The sequence below is a fragment of the Salmo salar genome, chromosome ssa11, assembly GCF_905237065.1.
Source record: "Salmo salar chromosome ssa11, Ssal_v3.1, whole genome shotgun sequence".
Taxonomy (NCBI): domain Eukaryota; kingdom Metazoa; phylum Chordata; class Actinopteri; order Salmoniformes; family Salmonidae; genus Salmo; species Salmo salar.
The window spans coordinates 84,594,023-84,613,149 of NC_059452.1; the positions used below are offsets into that span (position 1 = coordinate 84,594,023).

Here is a 19,127-nt window from a genome sequence, read left to right on the forward strand (position 1 = left end):
GCCTTTAAACCTTTTGGTTTTCAGGAGATCCAGGCCAAGAAGTACAGGCCACGTTTTGTAGATTAAAGGTTTGTAAAATAGTGGTATAGTCTGCGGCCATTTAGTCAAATGGCTGCCCCATGACTCCCAGGGGGCCAAATCTGTGGTGGCTCCATATCTAATTGTTTTCTTGCTACATAAATCTAGCTTTGTGACAAATTTGGTGTGTTTGTCTCAACAACAATAAATATCCATCTGAACTATTAATTAGTGCTACCGTTAGCAGCCATTTCAAATGATGGCTGCTACAGCCCCAAGGGGCCAGATCTGTGGGGGCTCCATATCAAATTTTTCTTGCTACATAAATCTAGCTTTGTGAAAAATTTGGTGTGTTTGTCTCAACAACAAAAAAATCCATCTGAACTGTTAAATAGTGCTACCGTTAGCAGCCATTTCAAATGATAGCCGCTACGGCTTCCAGGGGCCAAATCTGTGGTGGCTCCATATTTAAATATATTTTCAGGGTCCATAAATCATGACAAATTCCCTTGACCTCAAAGCAGTCCTTCTGATTTGTGAAATAGTATTACAGTCAGGGGCCATTTAAAAAAAATGGCTGCCACACCCCCAATAGGCCAAATCTGGGGTGGCTCCATATCTAAATATTTTCAGGGTACATAAATCTACATCATTGCCAAATTTGGTGCTTTTATCAAAAAGTTAACAATTTATCAGATACACCACCCCACTATTAGGATAAAGGCACATTCATAGAGATAGTTAGAGGATGCAACATCTTATCTGTCCCATCATGGCATCTATGAGAGAGCATTAGTATCATTGATGCCATCTCCATTTTAAAGTGGTCAATTTTCTTCTTCTACTACTTCTGAGTTGGCAAGCAAACTGAAAAGGTGCATACTGCCACCTGGAATGTGTTTATTGAACAGGTAGAAAGCCAAGGTTGGCGATTTATGGTAACCTGTAGTTATTGAATGTTTGCTTACAAGTATAATTAATTGGCTGATCCCTCCTGATGATCTGGGTGGAATTATGTGATACTTCCTTAACCTATAGGAAGTTCACCCAGTTGACTACTACAAAATGGTGAAAGTCCTCAATGGTGCTGCCCATGCTAAAACGTAAAACGAGCTTTCTGGCACTGGAGTCCTTCGTACATCTCTATGGGCACATTTCATTGTAGTGGTTGACCTATTATACCCAGTAGGGGGTGACAAAGTGCATGAAAACTAAGAAAAAATATATTAAAACGTCATCGGGAGAGGGAGCCTACTATATTGTGACTCAAACGCAAGCTGGTTTTCAGCAACAAACATACTAACCTGAAGCCACAGCTCTGAGATCAGAGACTGAACTGTATTTTACAATGGAAGAATACGGCAAAGAAACCCAGTCGAGAGAGAGTAAAAGACGGGAACGTCAAGCAGGTAATCCGGTTTATTTACTAAAGCCGGTGGATATGTTTATATTTGTAGACAAAATGGCCACATTAGCCTTTCTTTAGACAACACATGAACAAAAAAAAGTAGTGGGACATGGACACGCCCAACAAAACACGCCTGTGTCATGCAAGTCCAGCGGCCCACGCATTTTTGCCACAATGTAGCAGACTTGCTGATTTAACAGTTAAAGTTTGAGATTACAATTACATTGTTGCATTTACACATTTTGCCTACAGTGTTGTGCAGAAGCTACTAGCTTCCAATAGCGGTGCGTGGATAAAATCACCAGGGAAAAGTCAGAAAAATAGCCATATTACAACCTGTGTTGTGATAATTGAGTTGTTTGCTCTAGAACCTGTTATTTCATATGCATTACGACCGTGATTATATAGGCCTAAAGGCCGAGACAATAAGAAGACACAGGTGCAGAATAAATTCAACCCCCCCTTTGTTGTATCACAAAATCGGAGAGCAACCTCTATCCGGTGCAGTGTTGCCAACTCATTTTCAGGGTAAGTTGCTAGAGGCAGAGTGATTTGTTGCTAAATGACGACGTGATGTCATTGCGTAGAATACACAATACTTAAATTGACTGGCCAGCTCTGCAAAAAAAATATGATTTGACATTTGTTCAGGTACAGACTCCCACTCTTTTCTGTACTTCTGGCTATACAATTTTGATTGAGACATGTTGATTGATTCAAGAACTGTCTCCACTATTCCAACACCATTTCAGCATCATATCACATAATACAGTGACAACTAAAAGACACGAAAAACAATTTAGTCCAATCAACGTAAGCTACATACAGTGGCAATTTTAGCATGTAAATCTTGGTAGGGCAAATTATTTTTTGGGGGGTGGGATGCATGCCAGCAAAGCCACAACACAACACTAAATAATACATTACTTGCACTATAAATGGTGACAAACGGTGCACACAAACTATTAGGGCCTACATAAAGTTGTCCCAACAGCAGAGTACCAACACCTTACCACCAACACCTTACCACTGCTACACCTGGCTATCAGCGGAGCCTTGTCTGGCAGCGATACAGTTCATTCAGCCTCAATTACTGCCTTTTAAAAAACATAGCTGACTTGCTTAAACAAATGTGGTTTCTACTGACAATAAGCAGCATAAGGGGAAGGCAATACGTAAAATTGATTAAGACATTAATGAGCGAGCTAGGACGGCTGTAGTCATTAACTGTTTGTTCAGCACTTTTGAAATGTATAGCGACAGAATTCAGAACGTGGGCCGTTCTTACAGTGTTCTCCCTGTACACAAAATCAGAACTGTAGGATAAATAAAGGGGGCATATAAGCAGACAATGAAAGCTCTTACAATATTTAATGATTACATTTCTCTAAAACTGGTTATAGGCCTGTGCACCACCAAGTCAGAACAGTAGGCGAAATTATGAGGGGAAAATGTACCAAATTATTAGGGTGAGGCACATGGGCTACTAACGGCTTACTACACAACATACTTTCTTAGCTACAGTATACATATCACCCTGGCATATTACATCATTCATGCAGCAGCATACAATACATTTTTGGACTCACCTTGTTGTGCTGTGCTCACTTGAACAGGAAGGTGGCACGGTGGTCCTTCGTGGGCAAATTTTGTCATCAAAGTCTAGCATTCTCTGGATTTATGGTGCTTTCAAGACAACTGGGATCTCTGGGGGGAAAAAATACGGTTGAATAATGATGACGTCAGTGATCATCAGGTCGTAACTCTAGAAAGAGGCCCTAGTTCGCGACTTACAATTCCGAGTTGGATGACCGTTCAAAACGTAGTTTCCCAGTCAGAGATCATTTTTTTCCTGAGTTCCCAGTTGTCTTGAACTCCCTGAAGTTAGATTTCCCAGTTATGAGTTGTTATTTTGAGCGCAGCAGAAATCATGCTGGATTGACAGCATGACCAATGTTGAATGTTTACCATTTTAAGCTCGGAAAAGAGAACCTTAAACCGAGAATTGGGACCACACACTCACTCCACTGAATAGCAGGCTATTGATTGCTTCGCAATCCTTGCAGTTAGCCACGGATTCCTTCCAAACCACTCATTGTTGAATTTGCAATTTCCAACTTGTTGTGTAATTTTATGTCCAATGGCTGATGAGTTTTATCAACAATTGTTTACAGACAGATTATTTCACTTATAATTCACTCTATCACAATTCCAGTGGGTCAGAAGTTTACATACAATAGGTTGACTGTGCCTTTTAACAGCTTGGGAAATTCCAGAAAATTATGTCATGGCTTTAGAAGCTTCTGATAAGCAGACAATGACATCATTTGATTCAATTGGAAGGGGTACCTGTGGATGTATTTCAAGGCCTACCTTCAAACGCAGTGCCTCTTTGCTTGACATCATGGAAAAATCTAAAGAAATCAGCCAAGACCTCAGAAAAAGAATTGTAGATCTCCACAAGTCTGGTTCATCCTTGGGAGAAATTTCCAAACGCCTGAAGGTACCACGTTCATCTGTACAAACAATAGTACGCAAGTATAAACACCATGGGACCATGCAGCCGTCATACCACTCAGGAAGGAGAAGCGCTCTGTCTCCTAGAGATGAATGTACTTTGGTGTGAAAAGTGCAAACCAATCCCAGAACAACAGCAAAGGACCTTGTGAAGATGCTGGAGGAAACGGGTACAAAAGGATCTATATCCACAGTAAAACGAGTCCTATATCGACATAACCTAATAGGCTGCTCAGCAAGGGAGAAGCCACTGCTCCAAAACCGCCATAAAAAAGCAAGATTACGGTTTGCAACTGCACATAGATTGTACTTTTTGGAGAAATGTCCTCTGGTCTGATGAAACAAAAATAGAACTGTTTTGAACACGGCATTATTGCAAATCCCGAATTAGTAAACATTTCTAAAAACATCATTCCACTTTGACATTATGGGGTATTGTGTGTAGGCCAGTGACAAAATAAATCTACATTTAATAAAACAATTATTCAGGCTGTAACATTTAGAAAAAGTCAAGGGGTGTGAATGATTTCTAAAGGCAATGGGGATCACTACATTTGCAGACTAATGTCAGTTACATGCTGACCAAACTGGACATGCGCATGTTGATTATGTACCCCCACACCAGACACGATCAGGACACGCAGGTTGAAATATCAAAACAAACTCTGAACCAATTATATTAATTTGGGGACAGGTCGAAAAGTATGAAACATTTCTGGCAATTTAGCTAGCTAGCTTGCTGTTGTTAGCTAATTTGTCCTGGGATATAAAAAGTGGGTTGTTATTTGATCTGAAATGCACAAGGTTCCTTTACTGCAACAATTAATCCACAGATAAAACGGTAAACTGAATTCCTTTCTCGTCATCTCTCCTCCTTCCTCAGGCTTCTTTTTTACTTCTTTGGACTTTATATGGCGATTGGCAACCAACTTTACGGTGCGTTACTACAACCGGCTGGAGTGTGGATGTCAGTTCATCTTTCAGTCACCCATGTGGGTATATGCTCCTAAACACCAATGAGGAGATGGGATAGGCCGGACTTGCAGTGCGTTGAGGGTCAAAAATAGGACCTATTTCTATTTTAGCGCCAGGCCACGCAGACGCTCGCTGAGGCGCAGTGATTGAATAACATGTACCGCACCGACCGCGAGCGGAGTGGTCAGCATGTTAGGCTACTATTCCTAATGTGAGAAGATTGCATAGTCATCATTTTGGCTAATAATATATCTGAACAATGCATGCCTGAGCACGTTTCTTCTCCTTTCGTTGCACAGGAAAAATGTGGGCTTTTTTCTAAACACATTTCATGTAATTCTACTAAACTTTATGACTGGAGACATAAGCAACATCTTTTTTTTAAATGACACAAATTAGTAGCCTACTCTGCTGACACTGACAAACAGATCAACCATCTAATCTAGGTCTACGAAAAGGGGAGAAGCAAATTGTACAGTATGACATCCATCTAGCCTGGAGGAGGAAATTATTGTCCCCAAAAACACGTTCCAGTGGTAGTGATCCAATGATAAAGAAAGTGTATATGCGCACACTCACTGGAGATATGGCTGATGCTCTCCACTGGTGCCAATAAGATAAATAGGCTACTGTTCACTCAATTGGGAGTTGAGACAGTTGTCTATTTCTTCTCTTTTCAGCAAAAGCCATTTGCTTTCTAAACTGTTTTTCCTACGATTGTACTTTTAAATATTTAACTGCTTTTCACTGACCGCTGCAACTCAACAAACAATGTGGCTGACCGGCAAAGTAAACTGTCTGGCGCTCTCTGAGCGAATGGCGGGCAGGCTGGCAGCTTCTCTCAGAGAGATGCTGCACGTGGTCCTAAAGCCAGCCAAACAATATGCTAAACTGCCAATGCATTTTAATTGGGTTTGGAATGATTTTAGTCTACTTTTTTGTAGCCTACGTTTACATTTTTGGTCTTGAGCTTGGGTAGGGCGACAGCCCTGCTAGGTAGTAGTAGGAGTAGCTCTCTGACCGCCAGACAGTTTACTTTGCCGGTCAGCCACATTGTTTGAGTTATTTGCCCAATGTAGATTTGCCAGATAAAATCCATAACTTAGTTTAGTGTCAGTTAGTATTAGTAACTATTAGCCCTAGAATGCACCAGAATGGTTTTGCTAACTGGGCTATTATATGAGTGTATCCCCCTCATTCAAGGCTTGGAATGTGAATGTTTTGTATGACATTTCTCTGTAGGCTCAAGAAGCTTGCTTGCTGATTCTGATACAGGTAGTCTCCTTAAAGGGATAGATGCTTGTTAGCTATGTAGCCTATAGGTTTAATTCAATGAGTCAAACTTTAGGGGTTTGCGTTTGCCAAATTTAATTAAAAAAGTCCCAGTGGAGAAGTTGAATCTCTTCTAGGCTGTTTATTTTCCTTCTAATCTGATTGGTTGGTGTGGTGGGTGGGTGGTTTGTGGTGTGAATCTAGGGAAAGATTAGTGTGATGTCCCAGTAACCTAGATGGGATGCTTCCGCTGGTTGCTGACATGAGACACATGCACACTGTTTCTGGGTGTTACCGGTAGTTCTAAAACAAATTTCAGCCTAACTGTTTGTAGTCTATGTATCTGATGCACAATTTAGGTTATTAAGGTTGCGTTTACACAGGCAGCCCAATTCTGATGTTTTTTTACATAATTGGTCTTTTGACCAATCACATCAGGTCTTACCACATCAGATCTTTTTCAGAGCTGATCTGGTTGGTCAAAGACCAATTAGTGGGAAAAATATCAAAATTGCCTGTCTAAAAAAATAAAATAAAATTGGGTTAAATGTGGAAGATGCATTCAGTTGTACAACTGACTAGGTATCCCCCTTTCACTTGGCAATTCACAGAAGAATCCAAATGAAAAATAAAGACTAAAGAAGTTCCCAGAAATGCATGATGTTGAAGGGGCTGCTCTTGTAATGGCTGGGATGTGAAAAGGTTTATTTTCTATCTTCGGTTGTATTTTACTCCGTTTGTATGTTTTTGTATTGTCTTTCAGCCTTGGAGAGCTCAGATACTGACAATGGCCTATGTGGTTGGATCATAGTCATCTTATCCATCCTTCTGATGCTTGCAACTCTGCCTCTCTCTATATGGACGTGTATTAAGGTACAGTTATTACCTATACATCCACACAAGATAGATGATGCGTGAACTGAGAACTGGTTAGTGGTGTCATTTGTGTGAGTCTATTTATTCTATAAATTGATCACTTACCAGCATGCCTTTATTCCCATGGAAATTGGATTTCTCTCCTCTTAATGCTACACCAGCTGACAGAGTTGTATTGTTAGATATATATACTCACTTTAAAGTAAAAAAAGGGGGGGGATTGTTGATACCCAATCAGTGGTATTTCAATATTGACTGATCAGTGAAGGTAGAGTGAGAAATGTCAAACAAGGGCTAGGGGACAACTTATTAAGCCTGTGTTTCTTTCTCTCCCAGATTGTGAAGGAGTATGAGAGGGCCATCATCTTTCGCCTGGGGCGGATCGTACGAGGAGGAGCCAAAGGGCCAGGTAATGGAGACACTCCCCATCACCATCTTCACATACACTGTCCCTGGAGAAAGTTTCACTGTACATATTTGCTATGATTCTCTCAAGGTCCCATACTTACCTTACCAAAAAGGTACCAAAACCCCTGATTAAACATATTATGATCACAGACAGTATGAGATGGATGAAAATTGCAGTAAACAGTATGTGGGCCTGTCTTAAAACCATCTTAACTGTGAAAATATGTTAGGAGGAGTCAAGCCTCTTCTCAGTGTTAATGTGGTTAGGGGTACATCTGCTTTGACCTATTTGTTTTACATTGTTGTGTGCTGCTGTGCTACTACTTCCATTGGACCATTGTGCAGGGGTGTACTGCAACGGGTCAGTTCTGCACATCCTGTGTCCTAGTTTAAACTATTTTGTCCTGTAGTAACTTATGTGTTAACAGAATTCCAGAATGTACACAGAATTCCAGGGTTCACACATGCTTTCAGCAAGCACACTTTCTTTCCTTAAGTATAGTTTGTGTGGTAAGATGTTTGCCTTGGTTACACTGTAAAAGATGTCTGGTGTATCTGGTATGATAAACTGAATATGTAAATATGTTCCCTGCAAATCTTCATAGAATAATTTAGCAGAACTTTTAAGGGGTTGTTACTCAACAAATACGGTCACTACAGAATTTGGCACCAATTGCAATCAATGAACTAATGCTCTTAAGAGTCTTAAACTAAAGCTCTTGTCTGAATTAAAGTGATCTGAGAGCTTTACTGCTATCCTGTCTACAGACTGCCATCTTGATGAGCAGCAGTGGACCTAGTTATGGTGCTGGATTGGTAGTGCAGAATAAACACACACATCCCTCTTCAGCCCTCTGCTCTCTCTTATCTTTCTTTTGTATTTTTTGTTTGTTGTCCTTCACCCTGATGATATTACCCTTTGATTGATGCTAACCCTATCCCTACTTGACATGCGTAGCCATGATGTTTTAATGGGTATTTGCAATGGTTGGTTGCAATCTCTTTCCTAATTTCTCTAACTGATGTGCTGAGCAGAGAGCATGCCTCTCCTCTCTCTTTGTAGTTGGAGTGGAATAGGGATGCTGAGGGTTTTGTTGACCGTTTTCCCTCAGTACATACAGTGGGGGGAAAAAGTATTTGATCCCCTGCTGATTTTGTACGTTTGCCCACTTACAAAGAAATGATCAGTCTATAATTTTAATAGTAGATTTATTTGAACAGTGAGAGACAGAATAACAACAAAAACATCCAGAAAAACGCATGTTATAATTTGCATTTTAATGAGGGGAAATAAGTATTTGACCCCTCTGCAAAACATGACTTAGTACTTGGTGGCAAAACCTTTGTTGGCAATCACAGAGGTCAGACGTTTCTTGTAGTTGGCCACCAGATTTGCACACATCTCAGGAGGGATTTTGTCCCACTCCTCTTTGCAGATCGCCTCCAAGTCATTAAGGTTTCGAGGCTGACGTTTGGCAACTCGAACCTTCAGCTCCCTCCACATATTTTCAATGGGATTAAGGTCTGGAGACTGGCTAGGCCACTCCAGGACCTTAATGTGCTTCTTCTTGAGCCACTCATTTGTTGCCTTGGCCGTGTGTTTTGGGTCATTGTCATGCTGGAATGCCCATCCACGACCCATGTTCAATGCCCTGGCTGAGGGAAGGAGGTTCTCACCCAAGATTTGACGGTACATGGCCCCGTCCATCGTCCCTTTGATGCGGTGAAGTTGTCCTGTCCCCTTAGCAGAAAAACACTCCCAAAGCATAATGTTTCCACCTCCATGTTTGACGGTGGAGATGGTGTTCTTGGGGTCATAGGCAGCATTTCTCCTCCTCCAAACACGGCGAGTTGAGTTGATGTCAAAGAGCTCAATTTTGGTCTCATCTGACCACAACACTTTCACCAGTTGTCCTCTGAGTCATTCAGATGTTCATTGGCAAACTTCAGACGGGCATGTATATGTATTCTTGAGCAGGGGGACCTTGCGGGCGCTGCAGGATTTCAGTCCTTCACGGCGTAGTGTGTTACCAATTGTTTTCTTGGTGACTATGGTCCCAGCTGCCTTGAGATCATTGACAAGATCCTCCCGTGTAGTTCTGGGCTGATTCCTCACCGTTCTCATGATCATTGCAATTCCACAAGGTGAGATCTTGCATGGAGCCCCAGGCTGAGGGAGATTGACAGTTCTTTTGTGTTTCTTCCATTTGCGAATAATCGCACCAACTGTTGTCACCTTCTCACCAAGCTGCTTGGCGATGGTCTTGTAGCCCATTCCAGCCTTGTGTAGGTCTACAATCTTGTCCCTGACATCCTTGGAGAGCTATTTGGTCTTGGCCATGGTGGAGAGTTTGGAATATGATTGATTGATTGCTTCTGTGGATATGTCTTTTTTACAGGTAACAAGCTGCGGTTAGGAGCACTCCCTTTAAGAGTGTGCTTCTAATCTCATCTTGTTATCTGTATAAAAGACACCTGGGAGCCAGAAATCTTTCTGATTGAGAGGGGGTCAAATACTTATTTCCCTCATTAAAATGCAAATCAATTTATAACATTTCTGACATGTGTTTTTCTGGATATTTTTGTTATTCTGTTTCTCACTGTTCAAATAAACCTACCATTAAAATTATAGACTGATCCTTTCTTTGTCAGTGGGCAAACGTACAAAATCAGCAGGGGATCAGCCTTCCCTGTAGCTCAGTTGGTAGAGCATGGTGTTTGCAATGCCAGGGTTGTGGGTTCGATTCCCACAGGGGGCAAGCACAAAAAAAAAAAAAAAAAAAGAATGTATGAAATGAAATGTATGCATTCACCACTGTAAGTCGCTCTGGATAAGAGCGTCTGCTAAATGACTAAAATGTAAAATGTAAAAAATGGATCAAATACTTTTTTCCCCCACTGTAGTGGCATTCCTAAGATGGCTGATTAATTAGCTGTATTTACACTAGTGTGAGATTTTGTGGGGGTCCGGGGGTATGTTGGAAAATTGCTGTGGGGACTTGCTTCCATTCAGCCACGAGCATTAGTGAGATTAGGCACTGATTAGGCCTGGCTTGCAGTTGGCATCCCAAAAGGTGTTCGAAGGGGGTTGAGGTCAGGGCTCTGTGCAGGCCAGTCAAGTTCTTTCACACCGATCTCGACAAACCATTTCTGTACGGACCTCGCTTTGTGCATGGGGGCACAAGGGAAACTTCAATGGAACATTGTCATGCTGAAACAGGAAAGGGCCTTCCAGAAACTGTTGACACAAAGTTGGAAGCACAGAATCATCTAGAATGTCATTGTATGCTGTAGCTTTATGATTTCCCTTCACTGGAACTAAGGGGCCTAGCCCGAACCATGAAAAACAGCCCCAGAACATTATTCCTCCTCCACCAAACTTTACAATTGGCATGTTGTTCTTAGGCTTGTGTACGGCTGCTCGGCCATGGAAACCCATTTCATGAAGCAGTTTGGAACTCGGTAGTGAGTGGTGCAACTGAGGACAGATGATTTTTATGCAGTTCAGCACTCGGTGGGCCCGTTCTGTGAGCTTGTGTGGCCTACCACTTCGCGGCTGAGACGTTGTTGCTCCAAGACGTTTCCACATCACAATAACAGCATTTACAGTTGACCGGGCAGCTACTGCCAATGTTTGTGTATGGAGATTGCATGGCAGTGTGCTCAATTTTATACACCTGTCGGCAACGGTGTGGCTGAAATGGCCAAGTCCATTCATTTGAAGGGGTGTTCACATACTTGTGGCTATTTAGTGTACTTGAGTCAAGGGGCATTTCAATATAACCTTTTCTTATTTTGTATGACTTTTTATCAACTCTGTCCAGGACATAGCATACATGAAAATGCCTACAAAAATGCTGGCCTCATTTATTTTCTAAGACACAACTGGCATATCAGACTTCAAATAAGTAGTTGCCCCGTCAACTGGGTCAAGTTTGTCGGCAAGAATGCTGACCGGAGCCTATTTTAATTATTACCTGAAGAAATGATTTACTTTTAAGTAAAGAGATTGAACACTGAAAACATTTGCAGGGACCAGAATGAGTCTCTCTCTCCTCACTAAAAATGTATTTATTTTTTTTTACCTTTATTTAACCAAGCAAGTCAGTTAAGAACAAATTCTTATTTTCAATGACGGCCTAGGAACAGTGGGTTAACTGTCTTGTTCAGGGGCAGAACGACAGATTTTTACCTTGTCAGCTCGAGGATTCGATCTTGCAACCTTTTGGTTTTTTAAAATGGTTCCTTCTGTGAGGAATTGTCATCTTTCGAGAATTTTTTTATAACTTATTTACAGATAATTGTTGTCTATAGTTAAAAAATGCAATAGTAACAGTATGCAAGTCAGGGAGCCAAATGAACCAAATATTCTTCACTTTTACTGACTCTGGGTAAGTAGAAAAGGGCTTAACTGCCAAAATCTCGCACTATCCCTTTAACAACGTGGAAGATACGCTATTACCACACAAATCTCCAACCTCCAGGGATTTCAGGTGACATGGAATTACTTGTGCAGGGGTGGTACTAATGTAACTGTAAAGTAGACTACTGTGGCCATCTAATCTACCATAGCCACGCTATGGACCTCAAACTCTCAAGTCTGTTTTATGTTTGTGGGAAGCCTTCTGTTATGCTCTCCATGGATGAAACATGATCTCGCGGGATTCTGGAACAGCCACATGATAGCAGCCTGGGGTAATAATAGACCCTCTCCATCTATCACGGAGGGACTTTCACATTCCTCATCTGCCCTAAGAGCCCAGGCATAAACACCAACGTTTAGTTTAGTATTTGGTTTCCCCAAGTAAACTCTGCTCATCTCCACGCTCTTTCTCCCTCGCCCTCCGCAGAAAGTCTTGTCCAACTGCCGGATAAGATCTTTTAACAGGATCAACCGTTATAGGTCAGACTATAGGCTAGTCAGTAGTCATTACTTTTTATGCTATATCTTTCCCTGATGCTTTATGCATTGGTCTTGCTCTGCATTAGCCTTAACCAAGTTGTTGCCATTTTTAGGGTGGGAATCCATGGAATTTTCCATCATATCCCATGATGCTTTTCATAGCAAATTTAGAGCATACTCCTACATTGCAGTATTACCAGGGCCAGCTGGCACTGGGCTAAAGTCCCAGCTAGGAAACATTATTATAGAAGGAGAAGGAAATGTATACACAAGTGAAGTTTTATATGCCTCTGTTAAGACTCTTTCTTACACACCATCATGCCCTGCACTCTGCGTTTCTACTGTACTTTATTGTAGAGGTCGACCGATTTAATCGGCATGGCCGATTTTAATTAGGGCCGATTTTCAAGTTTTCATTACAATCGGACATCGGTATTTTTGGACACCAATTTGGCCGATTTTGTTATTATTTTTTTGTTTTTTACACCTTTATTTCACTAGGCAAGTCAGTTAAGCACACATTCTTATTTTCATGATATTACTAGTTTATCTAGCGTGTCCTGCGTTGCATATTATCGATGCGGTGCGCATTCGCGAAAAAGGCCTGTCGTTGCTCCAACGTGTACCTAACCATAAACATCAATGCCTTTCTTAAAATCAATACACAAGTATATATTTTTAAACCTGCATATTTAGTTAATATTGCCTGCTAACATGAATTTCTTTTAACTAGGAAAATTGTGTCACTTCTCTTGCAACAGAGTCAGGGTATATGCAGCAGTTTGGGCCGCCTGGCTCGTTGCGAACTGTGTGAAGACTATTTCTTCCTAACAAAGACAGCCAACTTCGCCAAATGGGGGATGATTTAACAAAATCGCATTTGTGGGAAAAAGCACAATCGTTGCACGACTGTACCTAACCATAAACATCAATGCCTTTCTTAAAATCAATACACAGAAGTATATATTTTTAAACCTGCATATTTAGCTAAAAGAAATCCAGGTTAGCAGGCAATATTAACCAGGTGAAATTGTGTCACTGCTCTTGTGTTCATTGCACGCAGAGTCAGGGTATATGCAACAGTTTTGGCCGCCTGGCTCATTGCGAACTAATTTGCCAGAATTTTACGTAATTATGACATAACATTGAACGTTGTGCAGTATAACAGGAATATTTAGGCTTACGGATGCCACCTGTTAGATAAAATACAGAATGGTTCCGTATTTCACTGAAAGAATAAACGTTGTGTTTTCGAGATGATGATAGTTTCCGGATTCGACCATATTAATGACCTAAGGCTCGTATTTCTGTGTGTTATTATGTTATAATTAAGTCTAGGATTTGATAGAGCACTCTGACTGAGCGATGGTAGGCACCAGCAGGCTCGTAAGCATTCATTCAAACAGCACTTGCGTGCGTTTTGCCAGCAACTCTTCGCAATGCTTCAAGCATTGCGCTGTTTATGACTTCAAGCCTATCAACTCCCGAGATTAGGCTGGTGTAACCGATGTGAAATGGCTAGCTAGTTAGCGTTGTGCACGCTAAGAGCGTTTCAAACGTCACTCGCTCTGAGACTTGGAGTAGTTGTTCCCCTTGCTCTGCATGGGCAACGCTGCTTCGAGGGTGGCTGTTGTCGATGTGTTCCTGGTTCGAGCCCAGGTAGGAGCGAGGAGAGGGACGGAAGCTATACTGTTACACTGGCAATACTAAAGTGCCTATAAGAACATCCAATAGTCAAAGGTATATGAAATACAAATCATATAGAGAGAAGTAGTCCTATAATTCCTATAATAACTACAACCTAAAACTTCTTACCTGGGAATATTGAAGACTCATGTTAAAAGGAACCACCAGCTTTCATATGTTCTCATGTTCTGAGCAAGGAACCTAAACGTTAGCTTTCTTACATAGCACATATTGCACTTTTACTTTCTTCAACACTTTGTTTTTGCATTATTTAAACCAAAATGAACATGTTTCATTATTTATTTGAGGCTAAATTGATTTTATTGATGTATTATATTAAGTTAAAATAAGTGTTCATTCAGTATTGTTGTAATTGTCATTATTACAAAAAAAAAAATGTATTTAATAAATCAGCCGATTAATCGGTAGTGGCTTTTTTGGGTCCTCCAATAATCGGTACCGGCGTTGAAAAATCATAATCGGTCGACCTCTACTATATTGTACCATGCTGAACCTGAGTGTGTGCAAACAAATAGGTGTTCATGAATTTAGCAAATGTATAGAGTCATGACCAACAGCAGTCGTGTGACTAATGGAACTCAGGCTTGAATGTAGTCTTATGCCAGACATTTATTCAGTTTTACTGACTGTATGTTAAATGATTTATGCTACCCTTACTGACAATTACATTTTCTCAACTTTTGTGATATTGAGTAGCTCTAAGCTTTGCTGTTAAATTTGTGTGTGTGTGTCACACCCCACAGGCCTGTTCTTCATCCTGCCCTGCACAGATAGCTTCATCAATGTGGACATGCGCACCATCACCTTCGACATCCCCCCACAAGAGGTGAGCCCCCCCCCCCCCCCGTATTACCATGATTAACCTATCATGTAATACACAGTGTTGTCAGTGTAACTGATTGTTCCCCTCTCATCAGGTTCTGACTAAGGACTCAGTGACGGTCAGTGTTGATGGTGTGGTATACTACCGTGTTCAGAATGCCACTCTGGCTGTGGCCAACATCACCAACGCTGATGCTGCCACCCGCCTCCTGGCACAAACCACCCTGAGAAACGTCCTGGGAACCAAGAACCTGGCTGAGATCCTATCTGATCGTAATGAGATCGCCCACAGCATGCAGGTACTGAACCACATCGGCCACTAATGACTCTGTACTGACCATATGCTGACATGCACAACTCCACATCATGCATGTACTAGAGGACTGTGTAGATTATAGTTCTTTATTTAGTGTTGAACAGCAAGCCATAATTGCCATAATACAGAAGAAGATATTGCGAGAGTTCACTGAATGGCTCTGTTTTTAGAATGTGCACTGTAATGGGTAAGGTTAGGATTGGAGAATACTCATTCGTTGATCTTCCGGTTATGGCCTTATTGTTTTTAACCTGGTCTCAAGACATTTCATCCTCCAGACGTACTGCTGCAGTAGCATTTGGATCTCTATCAGTTTAATATAAAGATGTATTGTTGTCACAGATACTGGATAGGTGCAGTGAAATGTGTTGTTTTACAGGGTCAGCCGTAGAAGTACGGCGCCGGTTCAAATTAGGGTTAAGTGCCTTGCTCAAGGGCACATCGACAGATTTTTCACATTGTTTGCTCAGGTATCCGAACTAGCGACCTTTCGGTTACTGACCCAATGCTCTAACCCCTAGGGTACCTGTATGTCAGATTGATATGTCATCTAGTCTTCAAAGAGATGCTGTGTAAGGAAGGGGTGTTCTGGGCCTATTATGACCTGAGGTTACCTATTGGATGTGGAGCTGAATGTTTTACCACCCGTGTTGTCCCTAGTCCACCCTGGATGATGCTACAGATGACTGGGGTATCAAGGTGGAGCGGGTGGAGATAAAGGACGTCAAACTGCCCCAGCAGCTCCAGAGGGCCATGGCAGCAGAGGCCGAGGCTAGCCGCGAGGCCAGGGCCAAGGTACTGCACTGACACATACAGACCAGGTTGACACATACAGACCAGGTTGACACATACAGACCAGGTTGACACATACAGACCAGGTTGACACATACAGACCAGGTTGACACGCGCTCGGACATACACGCATTAAGTCTATTTTTGAGGTAAATCCTTTTCTTCTGAGTGAAAATTCCAGTTGTCTTCTCAGTTTTGTTATTTCTTGGCTTGATTTACTCTCAAAATATATCATCCAGATGAAAATATTGTTGTGTAGGGTCAAGACGTCATCTTCCTTGTTCCTTAGCAACCAGTGGTCTTTCCGTAAAAACCCTTCCGTTAAGCTAGAATAGATAGCGAGAGCAAAGCAGGTCACAAGCTGGGGCACCTCTAACCGAGTCTCCTCCCATCGGCCATTACACTGATCAGATACCATCTTCACATGTTGAATCTGCTGGTTAAAGATGAGGTCTCTCCTGGATTTATTTTATTTATTTAATCATCCACTCTCTCTCTGGTTTCTCTCTATATACTCACATTCACTTGTTCTGTGCATACTGTGGAATTCTCTCTCTCTCTCGCCATCTCTCTTCATTAACTAATGGTCCCTCTTTTCCCCCCCATCTCTCCTTTCTCTCTGTATCTGTCCCCCTCCTCCCTTCCTGCTGTCCCCTGGGTCCTGTGTGTGTAGGTGATCGCAGCGGAGGGGGAGGTGAACGCATCACGGGCTCTGAAGGAGGCCTCCCTGGTAATCGCTGAGTCTCCGTCTGGCCTACAGCTGCGCTACCTCCAGACGCTCAACACCATTGCTGCCGAGAAGAACTCTACCATCATCTTCCCCCTGCCAATGGACATGATGCAGGCCTTCATGAAGAGAGACTGAAGAGAGCCTGATGGGTGCTTTGTAATTGCTGTTACACACACACACACACACACACACACACTCAAGAAACAAACGTTTATCATATATCATACATATATCATAGTGTGTTGCTTTGCGAATCTGCTGTAGAAATGTCATGGCTGTGATTGAGTGAACAATTTCCCTTTTGCCAAATGTTCTTAGGTCAATGCCAGCTGGTGCAGAGGAGGACAGTTGGCTAAACTTGTGCGTCAAAGAACTTAATGTAAACATGTTATGTGTGTGTTAACGCAATTGAAGTGAACAGAGAAACAGGCTCTACTGAGGTGTGGCATTTCCTGCACTGCTATGAGGCTGAGACCAGGATGTACTGGGGACCCTGTTTGTCTGTCTCTATGGGAGCAACTTCTTTACTATGGCCATGTTAAACCGCTCAAGCCTTAAGTCATTGCTATGGGGTCAGTGTACTCATTTCATGTCGTTTCTATGCATATGTGGATGGAAATTGGAAATGCATTTTAATGTTTTCAAATAGCAGTATTTTATAACCACACTCTTGAGTGTGAAAGAAGCGAAATGTAATTTGTATTGGATTTGGAAATTGGTCCTCCATTTTCTGATAGCATACTCATTTATTGCTATATTTAATAAATATCATCTTTGGAGAGTTGTGATCAGTGCTTGTATTGGCACAGAGAGTTTAGTGATCGGTTCGATCCAAATCAAAGATGTCTTTGAATCAGAAAAGCACTGTGATCAAATGTTTTTACAGAACCTATACAGTATAAAGTACTTTACTGTATTAAACCTGGTATGTGTTTTATGTTTTCTCTGCTGTTTGTGTAAAGGACATTCTTCCATTATTATTTATGCTACTAAACCGCTCTGTTGTAGCCTATTTTCATCATATTGAAATGATTTCTTATCAAGTTAGGGCTGGCCGATATATTTGAGTTTGTTTTAGCACGATATGGAAAATGCCTGTATCGCAATAATCGAGGTTCTGTTATAACGTTGTAACGTTTTACAAATGCAGCATCTCACTGTCTCTTCTGTCAGCCCAATGTCGAATCATGTCCCAATTGCGTGATAACACGTGCATAGAGGTTATCCACCAATCACAACCCTAGACAGCCTTTCACAAATTGTAACCGCGGCGGTAAGAGTTCCACCGACATGGAAAGTGAGGGAGCCAGCTCAGCCTCTCGTGAGGATGAAATCATCCCCAAAAAGGGCAACAATATATTTTTTTATGTAATATGGAAGGGGTTCGGGTTTAAGAGGTCTGATGTTAAGCAAACGAATGTCCTGTGCAAAAATGTGTCGCAAGAGAATTGCTACGAAAAGTAGCAGCACAACCAACCCCTTCCATCACCTGCAACTGAAACGCGGTGGAATGGGAGGAATGCGTGAGACTACGCAATGATGATTCCAGTCGCCTGATTCCCAAAACGTCTGTTAAAAGACAAGCTACCCTAGCCGCATCCTTTTCAAACGTAATCCCTTAATACAAGAAACGTTTGAGGTGGAAGGAGAACGGATGCATTGACCTATTACATAGCGAAAGATATGGTTCCAATCTTTACAGTAGGAAAGTCAGGCTTTAAAAAGCTGCTAGGTACAGTTGACCACAAATATCAGCTGCCAAACCGCAAGTATTTCCTGTCGCGATTATACACTTCTACCCGCGAGAGTCGCAGAGAAGCTGGGTAGTGTTTATTTTTCCACCACAGCCGATCGAGCAGAACGTCAGAGCCGTACCAAAGTTTGACAGTACACTACATCAATGAAGACTGGAAATTACTAAATGTCTGCCTCGATGATCATACGGGTGAATAAGCCCCAGATGTAGGCTAATGTGTTAGTAGTTGTGTCATTCTGCCAATCCAATAGCAAATAACCACAGGCTGTTTTAATTATAACAAATTAACAAAATTAATTATATAAATTAAATATTCAAACAGCTACTGGTCAAACATTCCTAAACAATAGAATAGACGTGTGGGTGTGTTCATTTGTTTTGCACAAATAGGCCTTGAGGCCTTGTATATTTTTTTTCTTTGAATGAAGAAAATGTAATTATGTCTTGGCCTTTTTTAATTTGTTTAGAGAAAAACAAGATATCAAGATATATATTGTGAATCGTCCAAACCTCAGAAAAAAATGTAGATATTACTTTTAGGCCATATCGCCCAGCCCTATATCAAGTTAATATTTTCATATCCACATCATTAACCTGTACTACAAAACCTGAACTTGTATGTATGTA

The 19,127-nt window shown here is 41.5% G+C and overlaps 1 protein-coding gene across 1 annotated transcript; it reads left to right on the forward strand.

Moving 5' to 3' along the window:
* The first annotated feature begins 1,236 nt into the window (after positions 1 to 1,236).
* LOC106563232 (stomatin) lies at positions 1,237 to 17,681 on the forward strand. The gene is made up of 7 exons (XM_014128620.2): positions 1,237 to 1,427; positions 6,954 to 7,063; positions 7,403 to 7,475; positions 14,828 to 14,910; positions 15,002 to 15,205; positions 15,883 to 16,017; positions 16,688 to 17,681. Exons 1-7 carry the CDS (start codon positions 1,367 to 1,369, stop codon positions 16,877 to 16,879), a joined length of 858 nt encoding a protein of 285 aa, XP_013984095.1. The 5' UTR covers positions 1,237 to 1,366; the 3' UTR covers positions 16,880 to 17,681.
* The last annotated feature ends 1,446 nt before the right edge of the window (positions 17,682 to 19,127 follow it).

Bases quoted from the DNA above. Each gene is read 5' to 3' on its own strand.
- LOC106563232 (XM_014128620.2), top strand. From the start codon at position 1,367: ATGGAAGAATACGGCAAAGAAACCCAGTCGAGAGAGAGTAAAAGACGG. The intron at 1,428-6,953 runs GTAATCCGGTTT...ATTGTCTTTCAG, and splicing joins AAGACGGGAACGTCAAGCAG to CCTTGGAGAGCTCAGATACT. The intron at 7,476-14,827 runs GTAATGGAGACA...CACACCCCACAG, and splicing joins AGGAGGAGCCAAAGGGCCAG to GCCTGTTCTTCATCCTGCCC.